The sequence below is a fragment of the Lepidochelys olivacea genome, assembly GCF_965140295.1.
Source record: "Lepidochelys olivacea isolate rLepOli2 genome assembly, chromosome: 5".
NCBI lineage: Eukaryota > Metazoa > Chordata > Testudines > Cheloniidae > Lepidochelys > Lepidochelys olivacea.
In genome coordinates this window covers 76466536-76493068 of record NC_140415.1, presented here as the reverse complement: position 1 = coordinate 76493068, position 26533 = coordinate 76466536, and the positions used below count along the sequence as shown (strand labels likewise).

Genomic DNA, 26533 nt, shown 5'->3' with positions numbered 1-26533 from the left:
TTTCCCTTGAGAAAGTTAAAATTTTACTTACTGTTCATCAACAAGGAGAATTACAGCTTTTACTGAGATGGTGATGCCAAAGTCATGTTTCAGGTATAGTCACAATGTGTACGAGGTGAAGACTGGACTGGTAGCTTGTTAATTAAATTTAACACCAATACGTTATCATAGTAGCCTAATATACTCCCCTAAAATAGCATCAGAATCGGATATAGATTTAAAGTTTTTTCATCCTCTCCCTGTGACAATCTCATAAAAGCATTTTCTTCTGAACTACCTTTCTTTTCAGCCTAAATTGCTTCATTTCACTTTGGCAACTCAAAGTGCAAAAAATTACAGTGAAGTAGTTTCACTTCCTTGAAAGGAAAGCTTAAAGGAAATTGCATTGCTAAGCAAGCAATGTAACATTAATAGCCGTTATTGGTAACTGACATCTGGGACAATGAACAAAAATATAAAAAGAACAAAGGTAAAGTAACTTAGAAAGGGCAGGCTTGGTTCTTTGGAAGGGACCCCTATCTCCTGTAGCCAAGTGCTTATTTCCTGATTTCCTATTTATGAGCTATCCATTCAAACTAAAAATGAACTTATTTGAACAAAACATGTTTAAAGGCCCAAACTAAAATCAGATTTTTGATTATGCAAACTAGGCCTGCAGCATATAAACAGAGCAGTTATTAAATATTTTTCCTATAGGTTTACATTAGCGATGCATATGAAGCAAAGCTCCAGATCTCAACCTCTGAACTTTATGGGGAATGTTTGAAATCTGAAGTGTTACTTTTTTAGCCAGGGCCACATCTCTAGTTAATGCATATCCCAATACACTGGTTTAATTACCTTTTGCCGTTGGCTGTAAAACTTATTTAACCTTCAATCCATTAGCAAAAGATGGCTTCTAAAATGTTCAATCATTAGAAATCCAATAAGATAACATTGTGAATGATTTTTTTTTATTGTAGTAAATATATTTGTTGAGGGAATACAGGATATGTCCATTAGCACCTCAAGACCATTCATGAAACTTTTCAAAAAGCCAGATTCCAAAAGCAAATAGTCTGCGGAGTATAAAGGAGTAACAAAACAACAACAAAAGAGTAATGGCTGGCTGAACATTGCACGCTGAAAAAACCCATTTCGAGAAATGTGGCAACTGATTTCCTGCCTGTCTTCCGGCATGGACAAGTGCATTTGCCGCAGTATTGCTGTGAGTTTGAATCATGTTACAACCATTGCACAAGATTAGGATCTTACATTCTTAGTAAGACAGACTCCTAGAGTGAGGGGCACTGTCTTACCCCCTGAGGGGCACCTACTTGAAAACAAATGGGAGGAGCAGTACTGTTAGTGCCAAGTGTTCAAATATCACAAGTGGCTTGAATTCATGAAATGTAAAAGCAATACTTATTTATTTATTATTTTCTTATTTATTATCTGCTGGGTTTTGAGCCTTTAAGGTTTGTGTTTTCAAGCAATAATAAGCTCTAGAAATTTTTTTTAAAAAAGTACTGAGGTCATAATCTTATCACATAACTCCAGCAAAATAAAAATCACCAAATATTATTAAACTTGTGAAAAAATTGCAGAAGTTGATAACACTGCAGGACAGCTTCTGACAGATGAGTAGATAAAATTTGCAGCAGGCAAAAGTAGTCAAAAAAAAAAGTGTGTATTCCCAGAACCCTGTTTCTGCCACACATTTCACTGTGCACTGATCATAAAGATAAAAATATAAAAAAAAGAGGCAGCAGAGTACAGATTTCTCAAACATTAATAAGGCAGCCTGATGTTTTGAACTCTGCCACCACAACATATAGCTTCTTCCTAAATAGTGTCACATTTTCTAAGGCTTTTGATATCTTTTTAACGGAAGGCTTGATGCTTAGATTCTAATGTGCAATAAATACCACAGATCATACCTTGGGTGCAAGCATGTTAAATTTAGCTTTTTTAAAAAAAGCTCAAAACATTCCTTAATGTACTGCAGCAGTTCCCAGACTGTGGTCCTCAGAACACATGCCAGTGTTCAGCAGCAAGCTGGCTGGCACTAGTGCTCCTTGTTTTCAGGTGCTTCTGGGGTGTTCAAAAGCAGCTGAAAACAAGAAGCCACCCTAGCTGGTTTTACAAAAAACTGATACTACAGAGGAGAGGAAACAGGAGTCAGCCTCATGGAACAGATCCAGCAATGGGACCGGAGCTGCCAACAAACAGTAGGAGAGAAAAGAGACTGAAACAGCTGAACAGAATATCCAGTGGAACAGAGGAAGGAGAGGACCAAGTAGCTTGGACAGTCAGTCCAAGGGAGAAGGATACTACAGAACAGAAGTAAGAGCAAGGAGAGAGAAAGGAATACAATAGATACGAGGGGAATATCAAATGAAGAGCAAAAAAGAGCAACTAATTTATTTCAAAAATGACAAAGCAACAACCTTCATTAAATGCCTTCCTAATATCAAATATCTCCATATAGGCAATTATTATTGTAGGCACAAGGAAGTTACATGATGGCTAGAGGAGATGAGGCACATCCACAAGATAATGACTCTGAAAAGATGATCTATACTTAGAATACATTTTAAGATGAGAAGGCACCGGGGGGAGGGGGGGGTGGGGAGAGAGACTATCTAATCTGATCTCCTGTCAGGGTTAAAAAAACCCAGAGGATTACTGGCCTAGTGGATGGGGAGAAGCAGTCGACGTAATACATCTTGATTTTAGTAAAGATTTTGACACCGTCCAAACATGACAATCTCTGAGGAAACCAGCGAAATGCAGTCTAGGTGGAATTACTAGAAGGTGGATGCATCCAATGAAGTGAGCTGTAACTCACGAAAGCTTATGCTCAAATCAATTGGTTAGTCTCTAAGGTGCCACAAGTACTCCTTTTCTTTTTGTACTCAGAGTAGTTATCAGTGGTTCACTGGCAAACTGGGAGGGCATATTTAGTGGGGTCCTGGGGTCCTAGTGCAGCTAGTGTGTAGGTCCTGGGTCAAGTACTATTCAATATTTCCATTTATGGCTTTGATAATGGAGTGAACAGTATGCTTATAAAATTTGCGGATGACTCCAACCTGGGATGGATTGCAAGTACTTTGGAGAACAAGATTAAAATTCTAAAGGACCTTAATAAATTGGAGAATTGGTCTAAAAATCAACAAGATGAAATTCAGTAAAGACAAGTGCAAATTGTTATACTTAGGAAGGAAAAATCAAATGCACAAATACAAAATGGAGCCTAACTTGCTGGGCAGTAGTACTGCTAAAAGGATCTAGGTGTTATAGTGGATCACAAACTGAATATGAGCCAACAATGTGATGCAGATGCAAAAAAGGCTAATATTACTCTGGGGTGTATTAATAACAGTATTATGTGTAAGAGGTGAGGAAATTGTCCCACTCTTCTTGGCACTGGGGAGGCCTCAACTGGAGAACTGTGGCCAATTCTGGGTGCCACACTTTAGGAAACATGTGGACAAACTGGAGAGAGTCCAGAGAAGAGCAACAGAAATGATAAAAGATTTAGAAAATCTAGTCTAGGAGGAAAGGTTAAAAACTGGGCACATTTAGTGTTCAGACAAGAACTGAGGAGGAACTTACTAACAGTCTTCAAATAGGGAAAGGGCTGTTATAAAGAGAATAGTGATCAAATCTCCATATCCACTGAAAGTAGGACAAGGAGCAATGGGCTTAATCAGCACCAAGGGAGATTTAGGTTACATATTAAGAAAAACTTCTTAAATATAACGATAGCTAAGACATTCCAGAAGACTGGAAAAGGGCAAATATATTGTCCATCTATAAAAAGGAAATAAGGGCAACCCGGGGAATTAGTGACCAGTCAGCTTAACTTCTGTACCCGGAAAGATATTGGAGCAAACAATTAAGCAATCAATTTGCAAACACCTAGAAGATAAGGTGATAAATAACAGTCAGCGTGGACTGTCAAGAATAAATTGTGTCAAACCAACCTAATAACTTTCTTTGACAGGGTAACAAGCCTTGTGGATAGGGGGAAGCGGTAGATATGGTATATCTTGACTTTAGTAAGGCTGCTGATACTGTCCCGCATGACCTTCGCATAAACAAACTAGGGAAATACAATCTAGATGGAGCTACTATAAGGTGGGTGCATAACTGGTTGGAAAATCGTTCCCAGAGAGTAGTTATCAGTGGTTCACAGTCATGTTGGAAGGGCATAACGAATGGGGTCCCGCAGGGATCGGTTCTGGGTCTGATTCTGTTCAATTATCTCCATCAATGATTTAGATAATGACATAGAGAATATACTTATAAAGTTTGCAGACGTTACCAAGCTGGGAGGGGTTGCAAGTGCTTTGGAAGATAGCATTAAATTTCAAAATGATCTGGACAAACTGGAGAAATGGTCTGAAGTAAATAGAATGAAATTCAATAAGGACAAATGCAAAGTACTCCACTAACAAAATGGGAAATGACTGCCTAGGAAGGAGTACTGCAGAAAGGGATCTGGGGGTCATAGTGGACCACCGGCTAAATATTAGTCAACAGTGTTCAGAGTAGCAGCCGTGTTAGTCTGTATTCGCAAAAAGAAAAGGAGGACTTGTGGCACCTTAGAGACTAACCAATTTATTAGAGCATAAGCTTTCGTGAGCTACAGCTCACTGTAGCACAGTGTAACGCTACTACAAAAAAACCCAAACAAACAAACCCCATCATTCTGGGATGTATTAGCAGATGTATTGTAAGCAAGACAAGAGAAGTAATTCTTCCGCTCTATTCTGCTGATCAGGCCTCAACTGGAGTATTATGTCCAGTTCTGGGTGCCACATTTCAGGAAAGATGTGGACAAATTGGAGGAAGTCCAGAGAAGAGCAACAAAAATGATTAAAGGTCTAGAAAACATGACCTTTGAGGGAAGACTGGAAAAAAACTGGGTTTGTTTAGTCTGGAGCAGAGAAGACTGAGAGGGGACATGATGACAGTTTTCAAGTACATAGAAGCTTGTTACAAGGAAGAGGGAGAAAAATTGTTCTTCTTAACCTCTGAGGATAGGACAAGAAGCAATGGGCTTAAATTGCAGCAAGGGCGGTTTAGGCTGGACATTAGGAAAAACTTCCTAATTGTCAGAGTGGTTAAGCACTGGAATAAATTGCCTAGGGAGGTTGTGGAATCTCCATCATTGGGGATTTTTAAGAGCAGGTTGGGCAAACACCTGTCAGGGATGGTCTAGATAATACTTAGTCCTGCCTTGAGTGCAGTGGACTGTACTAGATGACCTCTCGAGGCCCCTTCGAGTTCTATGATTGTAGAACCATACTCATTCCATGTAATGGACTAAGTTACCAAAGGAGTTTTTCCAATCCTTTAATCACTCTTGTGGCTCTTATTTGAAGTCTCTCCAATTTGTCAACACCCTTCTTGATTTGTGGACACCAGAACTGGACATAGTATTCTAGTAATGGTTGCACCTGTGCCACATACAAAGGTAATACTATCTCCCTACTTCTACTGAGTATTCCCCTATTTATACATCCAAGGATCACATTATAATCCTTTTAGCCACAGCATTGCACTGGGATACTCCTGAGGGCATTCTGCGCCTAAAAATTCTGAGCCAAAGAATTAAAAACTCTGCACAATATTTTAAAATTCTGCAAAATTCTGCAAGTTTTATTTGTCAACAAATAAATGCAGAGGCTCCAGCATGGCAGTGGGGAGCACAAGCCACAGGCTGCACTAAGTTGAGAGATCACCCTGCAGCCTCCCCACCTGCCAGGACACAGACTCAATGGTGAGGCAACTGACCCTGACACAGCACAAGGCCTGGATCTGCTCCAGAAAAACCCTGGGGCCCTGCCCCTCTGTGCCAGGCATGCAGCTAGTTGGGGGCCAGTGGCATAGGGGTCTGGATGTGGGGGCTAAGAGTAAGGCTAATCAGGGTTGGGGTTTGAGTGCAGGGAGCTCATAGGGGTGGTCTGGGTGCAGGGGTGGAGGTTTGGAGGCAGGGGATCTGGTGCAGAGGGCTCCAGATACAGAGATTGAGGTTCAATGGGGGTAGGGTTTCGGTATAGAGAGCTTGGGGGGGGTCTGGGTGTATGGGGTGAGGCTTGGCAGGGGTGTCTGGGCATGGGAGGTCCAGATGCATGAGGGTTGGCCAGATGGAAGAGCAGCTCCCCCTCCCTCCGTAGCTGAGGAGTTATGGGGTCATGAAGCAGGGGAGGATGCTGAACTTCCTGCAGCTGGGGGAGGTTTTTAGGGGTGGGTCTGACACAGCTCCAACCACTCCTTGCAGGGGAAGAGGAAGTCCTGTCCTCTCCTACCTCCAGCCCAGCTGGGACTAGCAGTTGATCCCAGCGCAGGGTAGGAGCCACTGGCTAGGATGTCTCCAGCCCTATGGTGATTTTCCTCTCTGCCAGCTGCCTGAAACGATGTACCTGTGCAGCTAGGGAGTGGTGCATGACTGCTCTTGCAGCTTCCCTTTGCTTCCCTGTCAGAAAGTCATTTTTCTGCGGGGAAGCAAAGAAATCTGCGGGGACATGAATTCTGCACAGGTGCCGTGCCACAGAATTCCCCCAGGAGTAACTGGGAGCTCATGTTCAGTTGATTATCCACCGTGACCCTTAAGTCTTTTTCAAAATCACTGCTTTCCAGAATACTGTCCTCAATCCTGTAAAGACAGCCCACCTCTTCCGACATGTATAAACTTATATTTTGCCCTATTGAAATGCATAGTTTGATTGAGCCCAGTTTACAAAGTGATCCCCATCGCTCGGTATCTGACATGTCCTCTGTTATTTACCACTCTCATAATCTTTGCACCATCTGCAATTCTCATCAGTAATGATTTTATATTTTCTTCTATGTCACTGAAAACGTATGATAGGGTCAAGAACTGATTCCAGCGGTACCCCACTAGAAAAACAACCATTCAATGATAATTACCCATTTACAATTACATTTTGAGATTACGTTAGCCAGTTTTTAATCCATTTAACACATACCATGCTGATTTTGTATTGTTCTAGTTTCTTAAATCAAGACGTTGTTTGGTATCAAGTCAAATGCTTTACAGAAGTCTATATATATTACATCAACATCAGTAGCTGAAAGTCCATGCTGTCACACTAGTATGATTCATAAATCTGAAAATGACTGAGAATTCAAAAACTGGATGGTAACAGATCACACATTCCAGTGATGACTGAACTTAGTGATATTATAAACAAAAACAACTCTCCACAATGCTTGTAGCTCTTTCCATTGCTTCAAACTGATTCCACAGACATTATAAGCTTCAGAGTGACAGACAGATTGAGTCACAATCCTGGAATCTTCATTTCTGGCCCAAAGAGGACACAGTTCTCACTCCCAATGGACCAGATTCATTGAGAAGCTGGTACATACCCTTGCGAGACTCCCAGAGATGGAAAGTCTACTGGGAGAAGTGGTTGCAGCTGTGCTAATCTTCTACAACTTCAGCTGCACTGGAGAGGTTGTCTTACAGTATTAGCACAATCCAAAAAATGGGCAGTTTTGGTTGGAAAAGGTTTGACACCACGGATACACTGAATCAAAAGTCTCAAACTCCTGCTGTAAACTAGAGCTTCCCTTCTCCCTAACACCAACTCTGAGGGAGGGCACTGGCAGTTAACACCTCTTCCCTTCCCAAAGGTTTAATCCATTCTGAATTACACTTCACTTTCTAGGCCCTCTGTAACTCACAACTCTCCAAGCCAGCACTTTGGCCCCAAGCCCCTAAAAATAAAGAGCTGTAGATCATACCAAACTCTATAGAAAAATGTTCAATTCCTCTCATTTCTCTCCTATGTACCTTGCCACTCACACCTTTATGAAGAGCAAGTGTTTTATTTAGCACTTTTTTCCTTGGAAAATATTCTGATTTCTATGTGAATGTCAAAAAGAAAAGGAGTACTTGTGGCACCGTAGAGACTAACCAATTTATTTGAGCATGAGCTTTCGTGAGCTACAGTTCACTTCATGCTCAAATAAATTGGTTAGTCTCTAAGGTGCCACAAGTACTCCTTTTCTTTTTGCAAATACAGACTAACACGGCTGTTACTCTGAAATATGTGAATGTCAGTTTTAGTTAGGAAAAAATATTTAAACCAAGTTTTTTAAATGCATAAAATGTACATGTTTCTGGCTCCCGACCTGGGAGTTTATCATTATGTACCTTAGGCAAGTCTTAAAAGATTCTTGTTACAACTTTTCCCTGTGTAGTGCTATAAAAATGCTGATTAGTCAAGCAATTTATAATCATTTTAATATTTACACTGAAAGACCCGGAACAAGAAACTAATCTCAGGCCCTGAAGCCTAGGATAAATAGCAAACAAGAGGTGTTGCATGGACATAGTTTGCAGAATATAGAAGTGGGTTATCCCACTCTTGGAGCATAAAGGCTGCCAGCTAATTCATGGCTCGAGGGTTCCAACAGCGCTGCCTCAGGAGGATTCTCAGAATCAGCTGGGAACACCAATACACTAACATCAGAGTTTTCTCTGCAGCCAACCTCAGCAGTATAGAGGCACAGGTCATGAAACACCACTCCGCTGGGCTGGCCACTGTGTATGTATGCCTGACACACGCCTCCTGAAGCAAGTACTCTTCTCTCAGTTAAGTCAGGAAAAAAGGGCTCACGGAGGGCTGCAGAAGCGCTTCAAAGATGTACTGAAAGTACACCTTAAAAAGGGAGGCATCAACCCAACAAACCGGAAGGACTCGGCGTCGAACAGAACACAGTGGTGCCACACCATGCACCAAGCCACAGCTCACTTTGAGGAGAACAGAAGTGCTCATGAGACAGAAGCGACAAAGGAGGAAAGAAAGGACACAACTGTCCAGCCAACTATGTTTCCTCCAAGATTACACCTTTGACTTCTGTGGTAAAATCTGCAGGGCACAAATAGGGCTCCTCAGCTACTTAAAACCCCACCAATGAACCCCCTTGGCAGACATCATCCTTGCATTGAGGGACAGCCAAAGATGCCTGGATAAGGCCATACAGCCAGCTGTGTCAGCTGTAGGGGGGAAAACAAAATAAAGTAAGTCTAGCAACTCCTCTCAGAACAGAGAGTTGTGGAGGGAAAGAAACAAAAAGTTTCCAGAACCATAACATGGATAACCTATCATTTCTCAAATGCGGCCACCCTGGCTGCATTGCATGTGGCCACCATGGGCTTTTCTTGCAGCCACAGTCTCCGGGGCTGTGATGGGGGGGGGGGGGAAGGGGAGGGGCAAAGCAGCAGCCCCTCCCTCTCCCTGTTGCTCCTGGATGCACTGCCTTGATGCTGGCTGCTAGGGCTGAAAGCAGAGATTGGACCCTGCCACCTCTGAAGATAGCTGAGACACAATGCTGGAGCAGCCACCTGGTGAGTTCCCCATATTCCCAGGAGTGGTGGGGCTCAGGGTTTGGGCTTCGGCCCTGGGGTGGTGGGGCGGCAGGCTCTGGCTATGGGGCTTCAGACTCTGGCCCGACTGTCTCCCCTGAACCCCCATCCAGGCATTAATTTGTCCCCTGGTTTGCCAGGGCTGAGTAAGTATGCTGTGAAAAGTGGTATTTGTATGTTTGTTAATATCACTTTTAACAAACTTTCCAGATAGCAATAAATAAATTACAAAGATTTGGACGTGTATATGTGCATATTTGTTTGGGGGAAAAGTGTGAGAGTGGCCACCAGCAAGAGCTGGTGACCACACTCTGAGGCCACCAAAAAATTTATCCCAAGAATCCCTGCCCTATATCCTCTTTTTCGTAGGATGCTAGAAAGGAAAGTTATCTCTTTGCCAATGGGTTCACAAAGTTATATGCAATATATGGTTGTTCCAACAGAAAATGCATTGGCTAAGTAACTGGACACAAATGATCTCTGACTAAAAGGTGGGACGAGTCAGTTGCAAGGCAAACAAAAAGCCCCAAGAAAACTCTGTGTGGTGGGGAGGAGTGGACGGGGTGGTAGTAGGGGTGAATGATGCTATTCCAAACAAGAATGTGTGTATAGGGTTTTGCTGCCCCATGAGAGCAATCTGCACCAAGAAGTTATTCTGGTTTTACATTCCTGAGCTTTCCACAGCCACCCTCTGTATCACATGATACCATAGCTAGTTAGGAGATTCACAAAGCTTTTTTAAAGGCTTGCCGCCTCTTCCCACTAGAAGCCATGGGTGTTATTACACTGCCTTGACAAGAAGAAAACGGTTCAGATGTAATACCTTTTTATATACATAGGATTACTGTTATAGAGCCACATTCTAAAATATACTGCGTACTTGAAAAACAAAGAAGGCTGACCCAGTCACACAATAGGATGACGAACGTAGTCTAGCATTTTACTCCTTAGCCACCATTTGTCTCCTTTCTTGGAATGCAGCAACAGGTGCTGTGACATTAAATATAGATCCAATATATTTCAGCTGTTGGATTGGTCTAAGTAGGCAAAAGACAGGTGCTTCTCTGCACCTATATGTGCATGTGCAGGTCTGCATTTGCCAGGAGCACACACAAATGCCACAGTCCACACTGGCGCTACAAAGATGTTTGGTAAGATAAAAATGTGCATCAGTCATTTCTGTAGAACAAACAAAATGCAATCCCGATACTGTAATAATTTATGCAGCCTCATAAGTGCATACCAAACTGTAGAATAGGTCACCAGTGTGAGAGTAAAGGGTTCCTACCCCGAAGGGCACAAAAACAAGCAAACAGGACAGGACAAGACAGAACATACTCCAAGTGGAGTTTGGCCATTACAGCTGGAATGCTTGATCGAACAGAGTTATTTAAAGAATATTTAAGGAAGAGAGGTCTTGTTATATATTAATAGGAAGGTAGTTGTGGTGTATGGACTTTCATTCACAAAAGGGAACTAGGTATGGGGATAGGAGTCAAAGGTGGTGACAAGACACAAGATCGGGCAGAGCAAAATGAGCAAGTGAGTTCAGGAGTCTTGGGCAGAGATGGAGACAAGCCGTGCGAAGAAGAAACTTGCACTTGATACAGAAAATAAGTTGGAGGCAAGGGAAAGGCCAAAGGCTATCAGATACAAGGCCCATGTGGCAAGAATATAAATCAACTGACAGCTGAAATTTGAACTGACTGGAGATAGTGGTGACAAAGAGGACATGACGCACAATGGAGAGAAGGTGGCTGCAATAATCTATTACAAGAACAGACTAATAAATTTGAAGTCGGAAAGGAGAAGGGATATATTTTGGAAATGATGTAGAGATAGCTGCAGCAGGATCTGACAAATGACTGGATGTAAGGAAAGCAGGAAAGAGGAGTTCACAAATGACAAGATTTGTGAGAATAGAAAACAGCTGTTAAATTAACCAGAACATTTGATCTTAAAGCAAATTTGAAAATGTCTAATTTTATTTTCCCTCAGTTGCATTCTTGGTTCTGTGACTTCCTCCATATCACACTGTACAATTGAAAGAGTTTATTTCTCTATTACTGTACCAACCTCACTTCCTTAATTCTCCTTCTCTTTCAAAAAACCCCATACCTATTTCATAAAGCACTCAAGGAGTAGTCACCATGCCTTGCTCAGTGTGTGTTCCATCTTATCCTCTGCATTACAACGGCCAGGAAATTAGTCCAAATTCCCAATCATCTATTCAATGACTGCGACCATTTCCTCTCTCCAATTCCCTTACTCCCATCTGTCAATACAAAAATATGCCTATCTAAATATTCTTACCCTACTGCACAGTCCACCTCTCTCATCTCACTCACTCTTTGCATTGCTGCTCACCTTTTCCTTTGGCTTGTCTTATCCGTTAGCCCTTTGATTCAAAGCCAATGGTCAAAACAGCTGTTTAATTGACCAGAACATTTAAAATATTGTATTTTTTTAAACACTACTGTTTTAAGTGTTTGATTCTCAGTAGTTTAAAATGAAAGTTGAATTTTCTCAGTCATAATGGCTGTTCAAACTAGTGATTTCCTCTGTTTTTTTTTTTTTAAACACTATATTTTACTTCCTTAGGGTCTGATTTTGCGACTCCTAATTTAGCATAAATGAGGGATCTAACAAAAGTTAGAAACGTAGGTGAAAGGAAAATTAGGCTGTTAATATTTTCAGAGACTCATGCTTCTGTGAAATTAGATATTGTGGTTGAATATCTTTTATGTTATACTGTAGTCAAAAAGCAGTATTATTACAGAATCTTTATTGAACAGTAATAGCACTAAAATATCCTATTTAATTGTAAGCTTAGCAAATGTGTTTACTATTTAAAATTTGGACCCCTCCTGTGGTTAAGTACTTTGGGCTGATGCCTGAGAGATTAGCTCTCATTACATAAACTGGTATGGATGGTGAGCACTGCAGAGGTCAAATGCCTAGCCCTTGTGCTTTGCACTGTTCCACAGTAATATATATGGCCAAGCATGTAGCACTATTGATGAACTATGAAGGCAGTCCCGTACAGCCTTTAGTCAAGAATGGTTGCGCCAGCTTGTGATCCTGGGGGTTATGATGGGAAAAGGTGATTTGGAAGAAAACACTTGAACACTAATAGAATCATAGACTTTAAGGTCAGAAGGGACCATTATGATCACTGGAGAAGGAAAAGTCCTCTACTGATGACAACAAAAAACCCAACCTATTGATCTAAAACTTAAATTAGTGAAATGACATTTTTGCTGTGCCTATGTATTAATAGCTTGCCTTTCCTTCAATCTGAGGTATTACCATCCTCTTTCTCTATAAGATTTCATTAAGTGGTAAATGAAATCACAGCCGAGTGATCAATGCCTAAACGCCACAAATACAATAATTTATGTCTTGCGACTGCTGATAATATTGATTGCTTGTTGTAACACAATTTTAGTTTAAACCTACATTCAAGACAAATTTTGAGTGTCTTTACTGTACCAGGGGTTCTACACTTTCTAGGCCCAGCACTACATCAGAAATATCCCCATAGACTAGTCAAACCATTTAAATTAACCCCCCAAAAACAAACAAACCTGGCAGAGAGCCATTCTAAGTAACATAGTGTACAAGAGAAGAGATACCACTCAAATATACAAAGTCATATTGTGTCTAATTGATTCCACTGGTACCTTGGGCATCTTGGTAGCAGTCACATATGCATCATTTATCATCACACAGTTTACTCCCTTCAACAGATGTGTTAAAATGTTTCCATCACAGAAAGTTATAGAAACCCCAAAGCTGTCCCCTCTTTAAAAAAAAAAAAAAAAAAAAGCCCAGCAATTTGCATAGGCAAAAGAGAAATAGATCTAAGTCTTCCACATTAAAAGATTTGATTAAAATGCAACTCTGTCACATATGTCATTTGAGTTGATGTAAAAACTTTCCTTCTATTTTTACAAATGGAGAACAGTCATATCAAACACTGAAATTTCATACACAGCCATACATGGCAACAACTGCGCCTATAGTTTTGTACATGACTGGCTTTGTGAAATGATTAGTTTCAGTTCCGTCACCCATAAAACAGCAAATATGAACAAATGAACAATGTGTCTTGGAAAAAGAAACGAGACTTAAATATAACCTATTTTATAACAGTTTAATCTTCACACTTCTCCCTCTGAGATTGATGTAGGCTAAGAAAAGAAAGAAAGCCGCTTAATAAAGAGCTGCATGGAAAAACAATTTAATTTTCTCATATTACAACACAACTATAAATTTACATTTAATGGATGGAACTTTATATCTATTTACTTTCATAATCCATGACATGCCAGTCACTACAATAATTACCTTCTTTTTCAAAGAACGTATACGTGGATTGTAAAAATTAAATTTGAGATTAAATTTGGAATATGTCTTTTTAAAGTTGTTTCTTACTATATTGACTTTTTGTGGTTAAAGCAGTGGAAAAGAAATAATGATGACAAACATCACTACAGTACATAAGTGAATTTGACAAAACAGTATTGACATTCTAATTAAAAGAGACTTACACAGGCCTTTGCATCATAACCTTATCTGATTGTTAGCTCCCAAGTCTTACCTTCTGCATACTTTGCTCCAGCCAGGCCTCATGCAATAGTCTTGAATCTTATGAAGCCATTGCTTTTGTCTGCTCTTACTTTGAGTCTAGATTAGCAGTATCGTAAAGAATACAACCTCCCTGAATTTATCTGCAATGCCACTACTCCGTCCACTTACGTTTCTGTTAAAAATCCACTTCTGCTATGCAGTTTAGAGTGGATTGAGCGGTCTTGCTCATAAATTGCCTGTTGGTCCCTAATCCCTTAAACTCCACTTGTCCACTGCCCTTAGATTGTGAGCAGGCGGAGAGCAGACACCATCTCTGAGGGTTTGAAAAAGGGCTTAGGGCACAGTGAGCAATCCCGTAAATAAAACGAAGTAGTAGTAAGAAAAATAAAGAAAAACTAAGCCACTAATATAAAGCGTTGCCCTAAATGGAAAGCTTGACATAAATCAAAATACTGTAGTGTCATCCATAGCTCATGTTGCTCTGCATGGGCCAACATCCAAGTAGTTAGCAATGTATAGTAGCAATGTATAGTATCACATGTGGTGCAATACCTGTGTACAGTGCAGTGAGTTAAGGGGTTGGATCCTGCTCATAATTAATGACGGAGTTCTGTCACTCACTTCTTTTTGGGAGAGGACTGAGCCCAAAAGGTTTCAACCTCAATTATAAGTTGTTTTGCTGTGTGGACTGAAGTGAGACCCTGAGGAGCAGGCTGTGAAACATGGGCACAATATGTCATCTTCTGTCCTGATTTGCATCCTGTGCTCCCCACAGACTTCAGTGGTATAGGGTAGTGGATAAAACAGGGCAGAATGGATTAACTCACAAAAAGCCACGCACGCCCCCCTTTGGTGTCCACGAAACCACACATCTGAACGCACAAATGAGCCCGTAGACACAAAAATGCCCATTCATGAACATAAATATAGGAAAAAAGAAAAGGAGTACTTGTGGCACCTTAGAGACTAACCAATTTATTAGAGCATAAGCTTTCGTGAGCTACAGCTCACTTCCTCAGATGCATATCGTGGAAACTGCAGCAGGCTTTATATATACACAGAGAATATGAAACAATACCTCCTCCCACCCCACTGTCCTGTTGGTAATAGCTTATCTAAAGTGATCATCAGGTGGGCCATTTCCAGCACAAATCCAGGTTTTCTCACCCTCCACCCCCCCACACAAATTCACTCTCCTGCTGGTGATAGCCCATCCAAAGTGACAACTCTTTACACAATGTGCATGACAATCAAGTTGGGCTATTTCCTGCACAAATCCAGGTTCTCTCACATCCCCCCCACCCCCATACACACACAAACTCACTCTCCTGCTGGTAATAGCTCATCCAAACTGACCACTCTTCAAGTTTAAATCCAAGTTAAACCAGAACATCGGGGGGGGGGGGGGTTAGGAAAAAACAAGAGGAAACAGGCTACCTTGCATAATGACTTAGCCACTCCCAGTCTCTATTTAAGCCTAAATTAATAGTATCCAATTTGCAAATGAATTCCAATTCAGCAGTTTCTCGCTGGAGTCTGGATTTGAAGTTTTTTTGTTTTAAGATAGCGACCTTCATGTCTGTGATTGCGTGACCAGAGAGATTGAAGTGTTCTCCGACTGGTTTATGAATGTTATAATTCTTGACATCTGATTTGTGTCCATTTATTCTTTTACGTAGAGACTGTCCAGTTTGACCAATGTATATGGCAGAGGGGCATTGCTGGCACATAATGGCATATATCACATTGGTGGATGTGCAGGTGAACGAGCCTCAGATAGTGTGGCTGATGTTATTAGGCCCTGTGATGGTGTCCCCTGAATAGATATGTGGGCACAATTGGCAACGGGCTTTGTTGCAAGGATAAGTTCCTGGGTTAGTGGTTCTGTTGTGTGGTATGTGGTTGTTGGTGAGTATTTGCTTCAGGTTGCGGGGCTGTCTGTAGGCAAGGACTGGCCTGTCTCCCAAGATTTGTGAGAGTGTTGGGTCATCCTTTAGGATAGGTTGTAGATCCTTAATAATGCGTTGGAGGGGTTTTAGTTGGGGGCTGAAGGTGACGGCTAGTGGCGTTCTGTTATTTTCTTTGTTAGGCCTGTCCTGTAGTAGGTAACTTCTGGGAACTCTTCTGGCTCTATCAATCTGTTTCTTTACTTCTGAAGGTGGGTATTGTAGTTGTAAGAAAGCTTGACAGAGATCTTGTAGGTGTTTGTCTCTGTCTGAGGGGTTGGAGCAAATGCGGTTGTATCGCAGAGCTTGGCTGTAGACGATGGATCGTGTGGTGTGGTCAGGGTGAAAGCTGGAGGCATGCAGGTAGGAATAGCGGTCAGTAGGTTTCCGGTATAGGGTGGTGTTTATGTGACCATTGTTTATTAGCACTGTAGTGTCCAGGAAGTGGATCTCTTGTGTGGACTGGACCAGGCTGAGGTTGGTGGTGGGATGGAAATTGTTGAAATCATGGTGGAATTCCTCAAGGGCTTCTTTTCCATGGGTCCAGATGATGAAGATGTCATCAATATAGCGCAAGTAGAGTAGGGGCTTTAGGGGACGAGAGCTGAGGAAGCGTTGTTCTAAATCAGCCATAAAAATGTTGGCATACTGTGGGGCCATGCGGGTACCCATAGCAGTGCCGCTGATCTGAAGGTATACATTGTCCCCAAATGTGAAGTAGTTATGGGTAAGGACAAAGTCACAAAGTTCAGCTACCAGGTTAGCCGTGACATTATCGGGGATAGTGTTCTTGACGGCTTGTAGTCCATCTTTGTGTGGAATGTTGGTGTAGAGGGCTTCTACATCCATAGTGGCCAGGATGGTGTTATCAGGAAGATCACCGATGGATTGAAGTTTCCTCAGGAAGTCAGTGGTGTCTCGAAGGTAGCTGGGAGTGCTGGTAGCATAGGGCCTGAGGAGGGAGTCTACATAGCCAGACAATCCTGCTGTCAGGATGCCAATGCCTGAGATGATGGGGCGCCCAGGATTTCCAGGTTTATGGATCTTGGGTAGTAGATAGAATATCCCAGGTCGGGGTTCCAGGGGTGTGTCTGTGCGGATTTGTTCTTGTGCTTTTTCAGGAAGTTTCTTGAGCAAATGCTGTAGTTGCTTTTGGTAACTCTCAGTGGGATCAGAGGGTAATGGCTTGTAGAAACTCGTGTTGGAGAGCTGCCGAGCAGCCTCTTGTTCATATTCCGACCTATTCATGATGACAACAGCACCTCCTTTATCAGCCTTTTTGATTATGATGTCAGAGTTGTTTCTGAGGCTGTGGATGGCATTGCATTCCGCATGGCTGAGGTTATGGGGCAAGTGATGCTGCTTTTCCACAATTTCAGCCTGTGCACGTCGGCGGAAGCACTCTATGTAGAAGTCCAGTCTGCTGTTTCGACCTTCAGGAGGAGTCCACCTAGAATCCCTCTTTCTGTAGTGTTGGTAGGGAGAACTCTGTGGATTAGTATGCTGTTCAGAGGTATTTTGGAAATATTCCTTGAGTCGGAGACGTCGAAAATAGGATTCTAGGTCACCACAGAACTGTATCATGTTCGTGGGGTGGAGGGGCAGAAGGAGAGGCCCCGAGATAGAACAGCTGCTTCTGCTGGGCTGAGAGTATAGTTGGATAGGTTAACAATATTGCTAGGTGGGTTGAGGGAACCATTGCTGTGGCCCCTTGTAGCATGTAGTAGTTTAGAAAGTTTAGTGTCCTTTTTCTTTTGTAGAGAAGCAAAGTGTGCGTTGTAAATGGCTTGTCTAGTTTTAATAAAATCCAGCCACGAGGAAGCTTGTGTGGAAGGTTGGTTTTTTATGAGAGTATCCATGTTTGAGAGCTCATTCTTAATCTTTCCCTGTTTGCTGTAGAGGATGTTGATCAGGTGATTCCGCAGTTTCTTTGAGAGCGTGTGGCACAAGCTGTCAGCATAGTCTGTGTGGTATGTAGATTGTAATGGATTTTTTACCTTCAGTCCTTTTGGTACGATGTCCATCTGTTTGCATTTGGAAAGGAAGATGATGTCTGTCTGTATCTGTACAAGTTTTTTCATGCAGTTGATAGATTTCCACTCCATATGGCTAAATGCAGTGCCTTGCATAATGACAGGTTTCAGAGTAACAGCCGTGTTAGTCTGTATTCGCAAAAAGAAAAGGAGTAGCCTGTTTCCTCTTGTTTTTTCCTACCCCCCCTCCCCCAGATGTTCTGGTTTAACTTGGATTTAAACTTGAAGAGTGGTCAGTTTGGATGAGCTATTACCAGCAGGAGAGTGAGTTTGTGTGTGTATGGGGTGGGGGGGATGTGAGAAAACCTGGATTTGTGCAGGAAATAGCCCAACTTGATTGTCATGCACATTGTGTAAAGAGTTGTCACTTTGGATGGGCTATCACCAGCAGGAGAGTGAATTTGTGTGGGGGGGTGGAGGGTGAGAAAACCTGGATTTGTGCTGGAAATGGCCCACCTGATGATCACTTTAGATAAGCTATTACCAGCAGGACAGTGGGGTGGGAGGAGGTATTGTTTCATATTCTCTGTGTATATATAAAGCCTGCTGCAGTTTCCACGATATGCATCTGAGGAAGTGAGCTGTAGCTCACGAAAGCTTATGCTCTAATAAATTGGTTAGTCTCTAAGGTGCCACAAGTACTCCTTTCCTTTTTGCGAATACAGACTAACACGGCTGTTACTCTGAAACCTGTCATAAATATAGGAGTCTGTAAGCACGTCCTTTGCATCCAGAGTTAAAAAGCTACTTTTATTATACACGTTTCTCTTTTTTTGTTTAAAAAGCATTTTGATTTAAAACAATATGTTTATACTAAAAGTGTTAAAAATAATACAGCCTAAAGGTAAAAAGTTTCAACACGATGGTGTGGAAGGAGGATGGAGAGTTTGCTTGACTCTCTTGATCTTCAATCCCAAAACATATCAGAATCACAACAAATTACAGACTATGTAATGGTATAGGCAGAAAGGATGCATGAGACTGAAAGATGTATGGTAAGATGCCTTACACACACCCCGGCATTTTCATGTACATGTTGTTCAGCACTAATTCTTGTTTGGAGTTTGAAACCTGGGCATAAAAGATTCTTCACTTTTATTCGAAAGAGAATCAATTAGTGCAAGTTACAATCATTGAGCCTGATTCACCTTGTGTTAATCCACATTTACAGCAATGTAAATTGATTCAAGTCTGTGAAATTATACTAATGTAAAGTTGAAGTGATGCAGTGGTAAATCTAAGCTAATAATTATAACTTTGTTGCTGATTAGAGTTCTAATCATTCTGTCAACCTAGAGAAACCAAAGGCTACAGTCACCTGTCTTTGCAATGCTCTCTCTGTGACCTCAGACAATTCACTTGACCTCTGCCTTATTTGCTCCAACTGTAACAAGGATCATACCTAACTAAATAAGGGGTGGCATGAAGACTGGTGCTTTCAAAGAGCTCTGTAGATGAAAATGGCTCAGTAGTATTTCACAGGAATGGTATATGGCTAAGATCTCTGATTCAACACAGCATTATCCTTTGCTTTCCAGATTAGCCAGCTCCTGGAAAATCATATATACTAGCTCTGTGACATCCAGTGTGTTAATGGAAAAAGTTATCCCAGGGCAGAAGACAGGATAAGGAAAAATATAAATAAAACCAGTCATTCTTTCCTTGCTGCTCTGGACTGAGATGCAGAACTACTTGGGGAAGAGCGAATTCCCAGCCTCATGTGGTTTTCTAGCCTTGATTCTCAGGAGAAAACATCTCCAAGAGATGAAAAAGGCCTATGGGAGTTAAATTAGTACTACCACCTGAATCATCCAGTGTTCTCTAGTCACATCATTCCGCTCAAATACCTTCACTGATTTCAGGCATTTTACCACATCATATTTATGCTCCTCCAACTCATCTTCAAGACGGTAATAATTTTGCCTTGTCTAGTTCTCTCATCTTATTTCCTCCAATTTCCAGGGCACCTTCCACATTACTGTACTCTTTCCTCCTTTCACTCTCTTTTACAACTTCTATCATGTTCCCCGTGGGCCCCTGTTATTGGAGTACGAATATTATTATTAATGACCGCTCCCATCTCCTTCATACCCACTTCTTTCCTATCTTCTAGCTCTCTTTCCACAACCTTCCCTTTCTTGAACTAGTGCCCCACATCTTGCCTTCAGTGTGTCCTATGTAGCTTGGACTGTAGTATCTTCAGGGCAGGACTGCAGCAATCTGTGTGTGTAAAAACCATATAAACATATGGCATGGCGCAAGTGATATCCAAGTAATAAAACCCACACCATGTCCTCATTCTTCTCCTCTGCAGTCTGAAGCAGGGAGAGTTATCTGTGCAACAACCAGTCTTCAGTCAGAGTCTGAGGCCTTGTCTACACTGCCACTTACAGCGCTGAAACTTTCTTTGCCCAGGGGGTGAAAAAACACACCCTTGAGCGATGCAAGTTTCAGCGCTGTAATGTGGCAGTGTAGATAGTTCTACAGCGCCGGTAGCTATTCCCCTTACGGAGGTGGTTTTATTACAGCTCTTCAAGAGCTCTCTCCCATGCTGGAGCCGCGACTACACAGCTGACAGCACTTTAACATTGACTGCGTAGACGTACCCTAAATCACGAGCACATTTGGGGCTAGTGGGTCTTTCCTACTCCTAATTAAAACTGGCTAGAAAATATTCAGTGGCACGAGACATGCTGAAATACTCTGTTTTGCTGAAGCAAAAAAGTTTCAGGGAGACTTATCGATTTCAAAGTTTTGGCGGGAACTATAGCCTGGTGCCTAGGAAAGAGATCTAGGGAAACCGAGGTTCAAGTCCCTTCTCTGCATGATTCAGAGTAATCTGCGAAGAAAATCTTTGCTCTGAATCAGGAAGAGCAGAGACTGGAACCTGGGTCTTCTGACTCCCCAGGCCTGTGCCCTAACCACCATGTTACCTACACCAGCATCCACAATCACCTTGAAATGCCCATGTGTCATTCCAAAAAATGGATATTTTGGCACAATTCCATTTTTGTTGAAATGTTAGAAGGGTCTTCTTTTCACTCAAGTGAAAAATGAAAACAAAATTTTGAAACCTTAAAAGTTGCTGGGAAACGCAATTATTGTCCTTCATTCAGGTCTACCCCTAATAGCTCAAATACTAAGGAAACTTCTACCTCCAACACTTGTATACTATGAATGTCCTTCCCCACTTTGATGAAGAGTCCAGCGGTAAAGGGTTCCATCACAAAAGGCCAGTATGGTAGGTAGCAACAGGAAGAATCTTCTGCAGATAAACCCTAGATTATCCTTGCTGGTGGATGCTTGGGATTGAACAAACTGTGAGAGCCCAATAGCAGTTCCTTAAAAATGCTTTCCCAGTTGACAACATTGGTCAAATAGGGAACATTCCACTCCAGTATTAGGATGCTGGGGGACTCCCTGACTATTTCACAAGAACTTATCTGCCTGCCTGGGAAAAAGGTAGTTGCAAAATGTCAAAATATGATCCATAATCACTAGAGGGGGTGAGTATTTACCTCTCAAAATAGGGAGTACTATGGGCCTCACAATCTCTACATACAGCAGCTAATTTTGCATGTCCTAAATCCTAAAAGGAATAAAACATGTGAGTTCGTTCCTCCATAATCTCATTTACATTTAAAAAATGCTAGCATGGCTACTCAAAGCTCTCAATGTTTTTCAGGAATGCACAGATTTCACACTGATGAACTGCAGAACTTAGAACTGACTGAAATAAAGATACAGTAGACACTCTGGTTCTGAATGGTTCTACTTGTGCATCCTACTAAACAACGGATGATGTTGTGCATTTCAAAAATCTTTCATAGCAAATATCATTCCATTGTACTTTAGGGGCAGCAGAGTTTATCTCATGTTATGTCTGGAGTTGAAAGTTCTATTAGAAAACAAGATTATGTATTTGGTAAATATACAACAGAAAACCTGTAGAATGAATGTCTCAGCTACTGTATTCTAAAGTTTTACACATATTAATATTTTATCCTAGGAGAGAAAGATGCAAAAATAATTTATACCGTGACAACTTATACTGCGTTATCTCCTTTTTAATTTTACTGCACTAAAAGCATTTAGCCTCAGGTCACTGCAAGCAACGAAGTCAGAACCTAAACCAGTGCAATTTTTATAGCACTTACAGTTTTTTTGGGTTGCTCTGTGTGCCTAAAATAGGACACAAGAGTCTACTAGAAATAGTACATTACAGGATTTCTTTTCTTAAATTCTACCATGCTGTACGTTTTGGCCTGTACAAAGGTATCTATATATAGAGGTTGGGGGGAGGGGGTGTTTCAAAGTTAGACTCTAAAAAGGTAAATACACAACTGGAAAAATGTATGAAATGATATTAATATACACCAGAAAGTAATGGCATTGGGGCTTAAAGATCAATACAAAGGTATTTGTTGAACTGTTACTTAGCAACATTAACAACACAGCATGTTTTGGCATAATTGAACACAAAGTTCAGTTTCCCTTTAATATTCTCCTCTGGACCACATAGTAAACAGTGATCAAGGACAGAAACTGCAAAGCCACACAGGAGTTACTGCTTTTAGAGTAGCAGCCATGTTAGTCGGTATCCGCAAAAAGAAAAGGACGACTTGTGGCACCTTAGAGACTAAGAAATTTATTTGAGCATAACCTTTCGTGAGCTACAGCTCACTTACTGCATAATCCAAATCCTCAATTTACTTTGGAACTAGTACAATATACAAGAAGGAGGGAGTCTCACTCTTACTCCTAATTGACACTGGCACAAATTAGATCAAACTCACACCCAAAGACAATAATGTATTTGTTAGATTAATTTTTGCTACTCAGAATTAACAGTTAACTTACCTTACTGTTAAAAAGCTGCATCTTATTTCCATTTTGAATTTGTCACCCTTACACAGGAAGCACTCATCACCGTTTTTAATAAAACGGTAACTTACTTGGTCAGCTATCCAACAGAATCTGAATGCTTGAATTCTGCCATAAATACTCTGATACATAAATACATTATTAATCAATTAATTTGTAAACACCTAGAAGATAAGGTGATAAGAAACAGCATGGTTTTGTCAAGAACAAATCATGTCAAATCAATCTAATATATATATATATTTTTTTACAGGGTAACAAGGCTTGTGGATTGGGGGAAGTAGTAGATGTGGTATATCTTGACTTTAGTAAGGGTTTAATACGGTCTCTCATGACCTTGTTATAAACAAACTAGGGAAATACAACCTAGATCAGTGAATCTCAACCTTTCTAGACCATTTACCTCTTTCAGGAGTCTGATTTGTCTTGTGTCCCCCAAGTTACACCTCACTTAAACTACTTGCTTACAAAATGAGCCATAAAAATACAAAAAAAAAGTGTCACAGCACACCATTACTGAAAAATTGCTCACTTTCTCATTTTTACCATACAATTATAAAACAAATCAATTGGAATACTGTACTTACATTTCAGCCTGTAGCATCTAGAGCAGTATAAACAAGTCATTGTCTGTATGAAATTTTAGTTTATACTGACTTTTCTAGTGCTTTTTACGTAGCATGTTGTAAAACTAGGCAAATATCGAGATGAGCTGATGTACTCCCTGGAAGACCTCTGCGTATCCCCAGGGGGAGGCATACCCCTGGTTGAGACCCACTGACCTAAATGGAGCTAGTCTGATAGGTGGGTGCATAACTGGTTGAAAACTACTCCCATAGAGTAGTTATCAGTGATTCACAGTCAAGCTTGAAGGACATAGCAAGTGGGGTCCTGTTCAATATCATCATCAAGGATTTAGACAATGGCATAGAGAGTACACTTATAAAGTTTGCGGACAATAACAAGCTGGGAGGGGTTGCAAGTGCTTTGGAGGATAAGGATTAAAATTCAAAATGATCTGGAGAAATGGTCTGAAATAAACAATCAATAATGACAAATGCAAAGAATGCAAAAAACTCCACTTGGGAAGGAACAATCAGTTGTACAAATACAAATGGGAAATTTCTGCCTAGGAAGGAGTACTGCAGAAAGGATCTGGGGGTCAGAGTGGATCACAAGCTAAGCTAAATGAGAGTCAACAGTGTAACACAGTTGCAAAAAAAGCAAACATTTGGGAATGTATTAGCAGGAGTGTTGTAAGTAAGACATGAGAAGTAATTCTTCCACTCTACTCCGCGTTGATGACGGTCAAACTGTGGCTCGCATGCCCCCTACGTCCCCCATTTTCCGTCTACCAGACTGTGGGGGTCGGGGGGAGCTCAGGACCTCTGCCTTTCAGTGGGGTGGTGGGGTACGAGCTTCTGTCAAGTGAGGAGGAGGATCTCAGGGTTTCAGCAGGAGTGGGGCTGAAGCCGCCAACCCCAGCTGGTGTGCTCTGGCTCTCAAACTTCTGAAGATTGTTGTATGCGGCTCGGAGGGCCAGTAAGTTTGGCCGCCCCTTGATTCGGCCTCAAGTGAAGTAATATGTCCAGTTCTGGGCACCACAATTCAAGACAGATGTGGAAAAATTGGAGAAAGTCCAGAGAAGAGCAACAAAAATGATTAAAAGGTCTAGAAAACATGATTTATGAGGGAAGATTGGAAAAGTGGGTTTGTTTAGTCTGGAAAAGAGAAGACTGGGATGGGACATGACAACAGTTTTCAAGTACATAAAAGGTTGTTACAAGGAGGAGGGTGAAAAATTGTTCTCTAACCACTGAGGACAGGATAAGAAGCTATGGGCTTAAATTGCAGCAAGGGAGATTTAGGATGGATATTAGGAAAAACTTACTAACTGTCAGGGTAGTTTAAGCACAGTAATAAATTCCCTAGGGAGACTGTGGAATCTCAGTCATTGAAGATTTTTAATAACAGGTTAGACAAACACCAGTCAGGGATGGTCTAAATAATACTTCGTCCTGCCTTGAGTGCCCCTTAAAGTCCCTTCCAGTTCTACGATTATGCATCTTTGGGCTTGCGATTATGTTTTCAGTGTTAGGGTAAGTCTACACTGCAATCAGAAGTGTGACTGCAGCACCTGCAGACCTACCCAAGCAAGCTTTGACCTAGCTAGCTTGAACAACAGCAGTGAAGCTGGAGCAGCATGGGCTAGCCCCTCCTGTACATATCGAGGGTCCTGGGTGGGCTTGTGCAGCCTGTGCTGCAGCAGCTTCACTACTATTGTTATTCAAACTACCTAGATCAGTGCTAGCTTGGATAAGTCTACACATGCCACAGTCACACCTTGCACTACAGCATAGACATGCCATCAGTGTTGTGCCTGGGGCCAAGGAGCTACCTGGCAGTGTTAAACTGGATCAGATATGGCGGTCTAACGTAGCTGCAGATTCACTCAATTTATAATTTTGTTGACTGAATCTAGCCTTTACTAGTCATTTTCTCCCTTCCCCTTATTTGTGGGTCATGACAACTAAAAACAGTGGTACTGTAGTCTCATCAAGACATGACATTACATACACAAAAATCTCATGCAGCACAAATATCTTTTCTGTACAATATGATCAGCATATAAAACTAACGTATTTGTGGAGTTTCTAGTGATCAATACATTTAAAAAGAGTAATCTCTGCCGACTGATACTCACACCTGCTCTTTCTAGTTTGTCACTGCTTCTGTTTTCCATTGAACACTTATTCAGGTCAAAGCAAAACAAAATCCAGTGTCTTACCAATTAAAGCAACTGAAGTACTTTAAATCTCAAAGTAATCTCTTCTCCTCAGAAACCAACCCCTTACCTTGGCCACCATGAAGGCCTTAGCACCTCACATTATGTCCAGAGAAATTAAACAATCTGCATAAAAACCAAAGTTATCTTCCCAGAGAACGTTAAGAATCTAAATCAGACGGATATAAGAACTTTGCCTTAAAAAAATGAATTTACTTTTGAAATAAAGTGCACTTTACAAAACTGTCTGACGTTTCCTGTGTGTAAACCAGAGAACGTTTCATGCCATGGCATGCATGCTACTTGCTCTCCTATTGTACAAATGGGGTGGAATGTGCACGTTGCCATAGAAATGTACATTCTCTCTTTTTTCACAGCAGTTGCTACAGGAAAGTGTTTCAATTCTACAATAATTTCTTGAATATTCTATTGGAAAAAAAGTGTGTGCTTTTTAGTGTATTTGTTCATTTGGGGAGAAAGGGAGGGAGAGCGTATGGAATTTCTGAGTACTACAAGAATGTCAAAGATCATGCTTAGTCATTATATACGTAGATTATGTTGTTGTCTGTATCATTAAATTTCATTCGATACAGTCCTATTTTTCTGAAGATCAGCTAACTATCCTTGTCTTTCACATCATGTACAAGATAAGTCTAGCTGTAGCTCACGAAAGCTCATGCTCAAATAAATTTGTTAGTCTCTAAGGTGCCACAAGTCCTCCTTTTCTTTTTTCTAGGCCTACAGTAATTTTAACACATTCAAGTGGTGGCGTGAGATAGAGAAAGGTGGGATGGGGAGGGAGAGCCTTCTGAAATATTCTGAAGAGCTTTCTGATTGTTTTGTTACCAAATGGGAAACACTTGGGTTTCCTTGTTGCTAACCTGGTTTGTGAGAGTCATACTGT

The 26533-nt window shown here is 41.3% G+C and overlaps 1 protein-coding gene across 3 annotated transcripts in view; it reads right to left on the bottom strand.

Moving 5' to 3' along the window:
- TNFAIP8 (TNF alpha induced protein 8) overlaps positions 1 to 26533 on the bottom strand; it is a 106530-nt gene that overhangs the window by 5131 nt on the left and 74866 nt on the right. The window contains exon 1 of one of the 3 annotated variants that reach the window (XM_084629265.1): positions 32 to 296. The exons of the other annotated variants lie outside the window; for them this stretch is intronic. Coding sequence (XP_084485391.1) covers positions 32 to 38 — 7 coding nt within the window. The 5' untranslated portion in view covers positions 39 to 296. Of the gene's footprint in view, positions 1 to 31; positions 297 to 26533 lie in introns of those variants that run through there. 3 annotated transcript variants of the gene reach the window in all.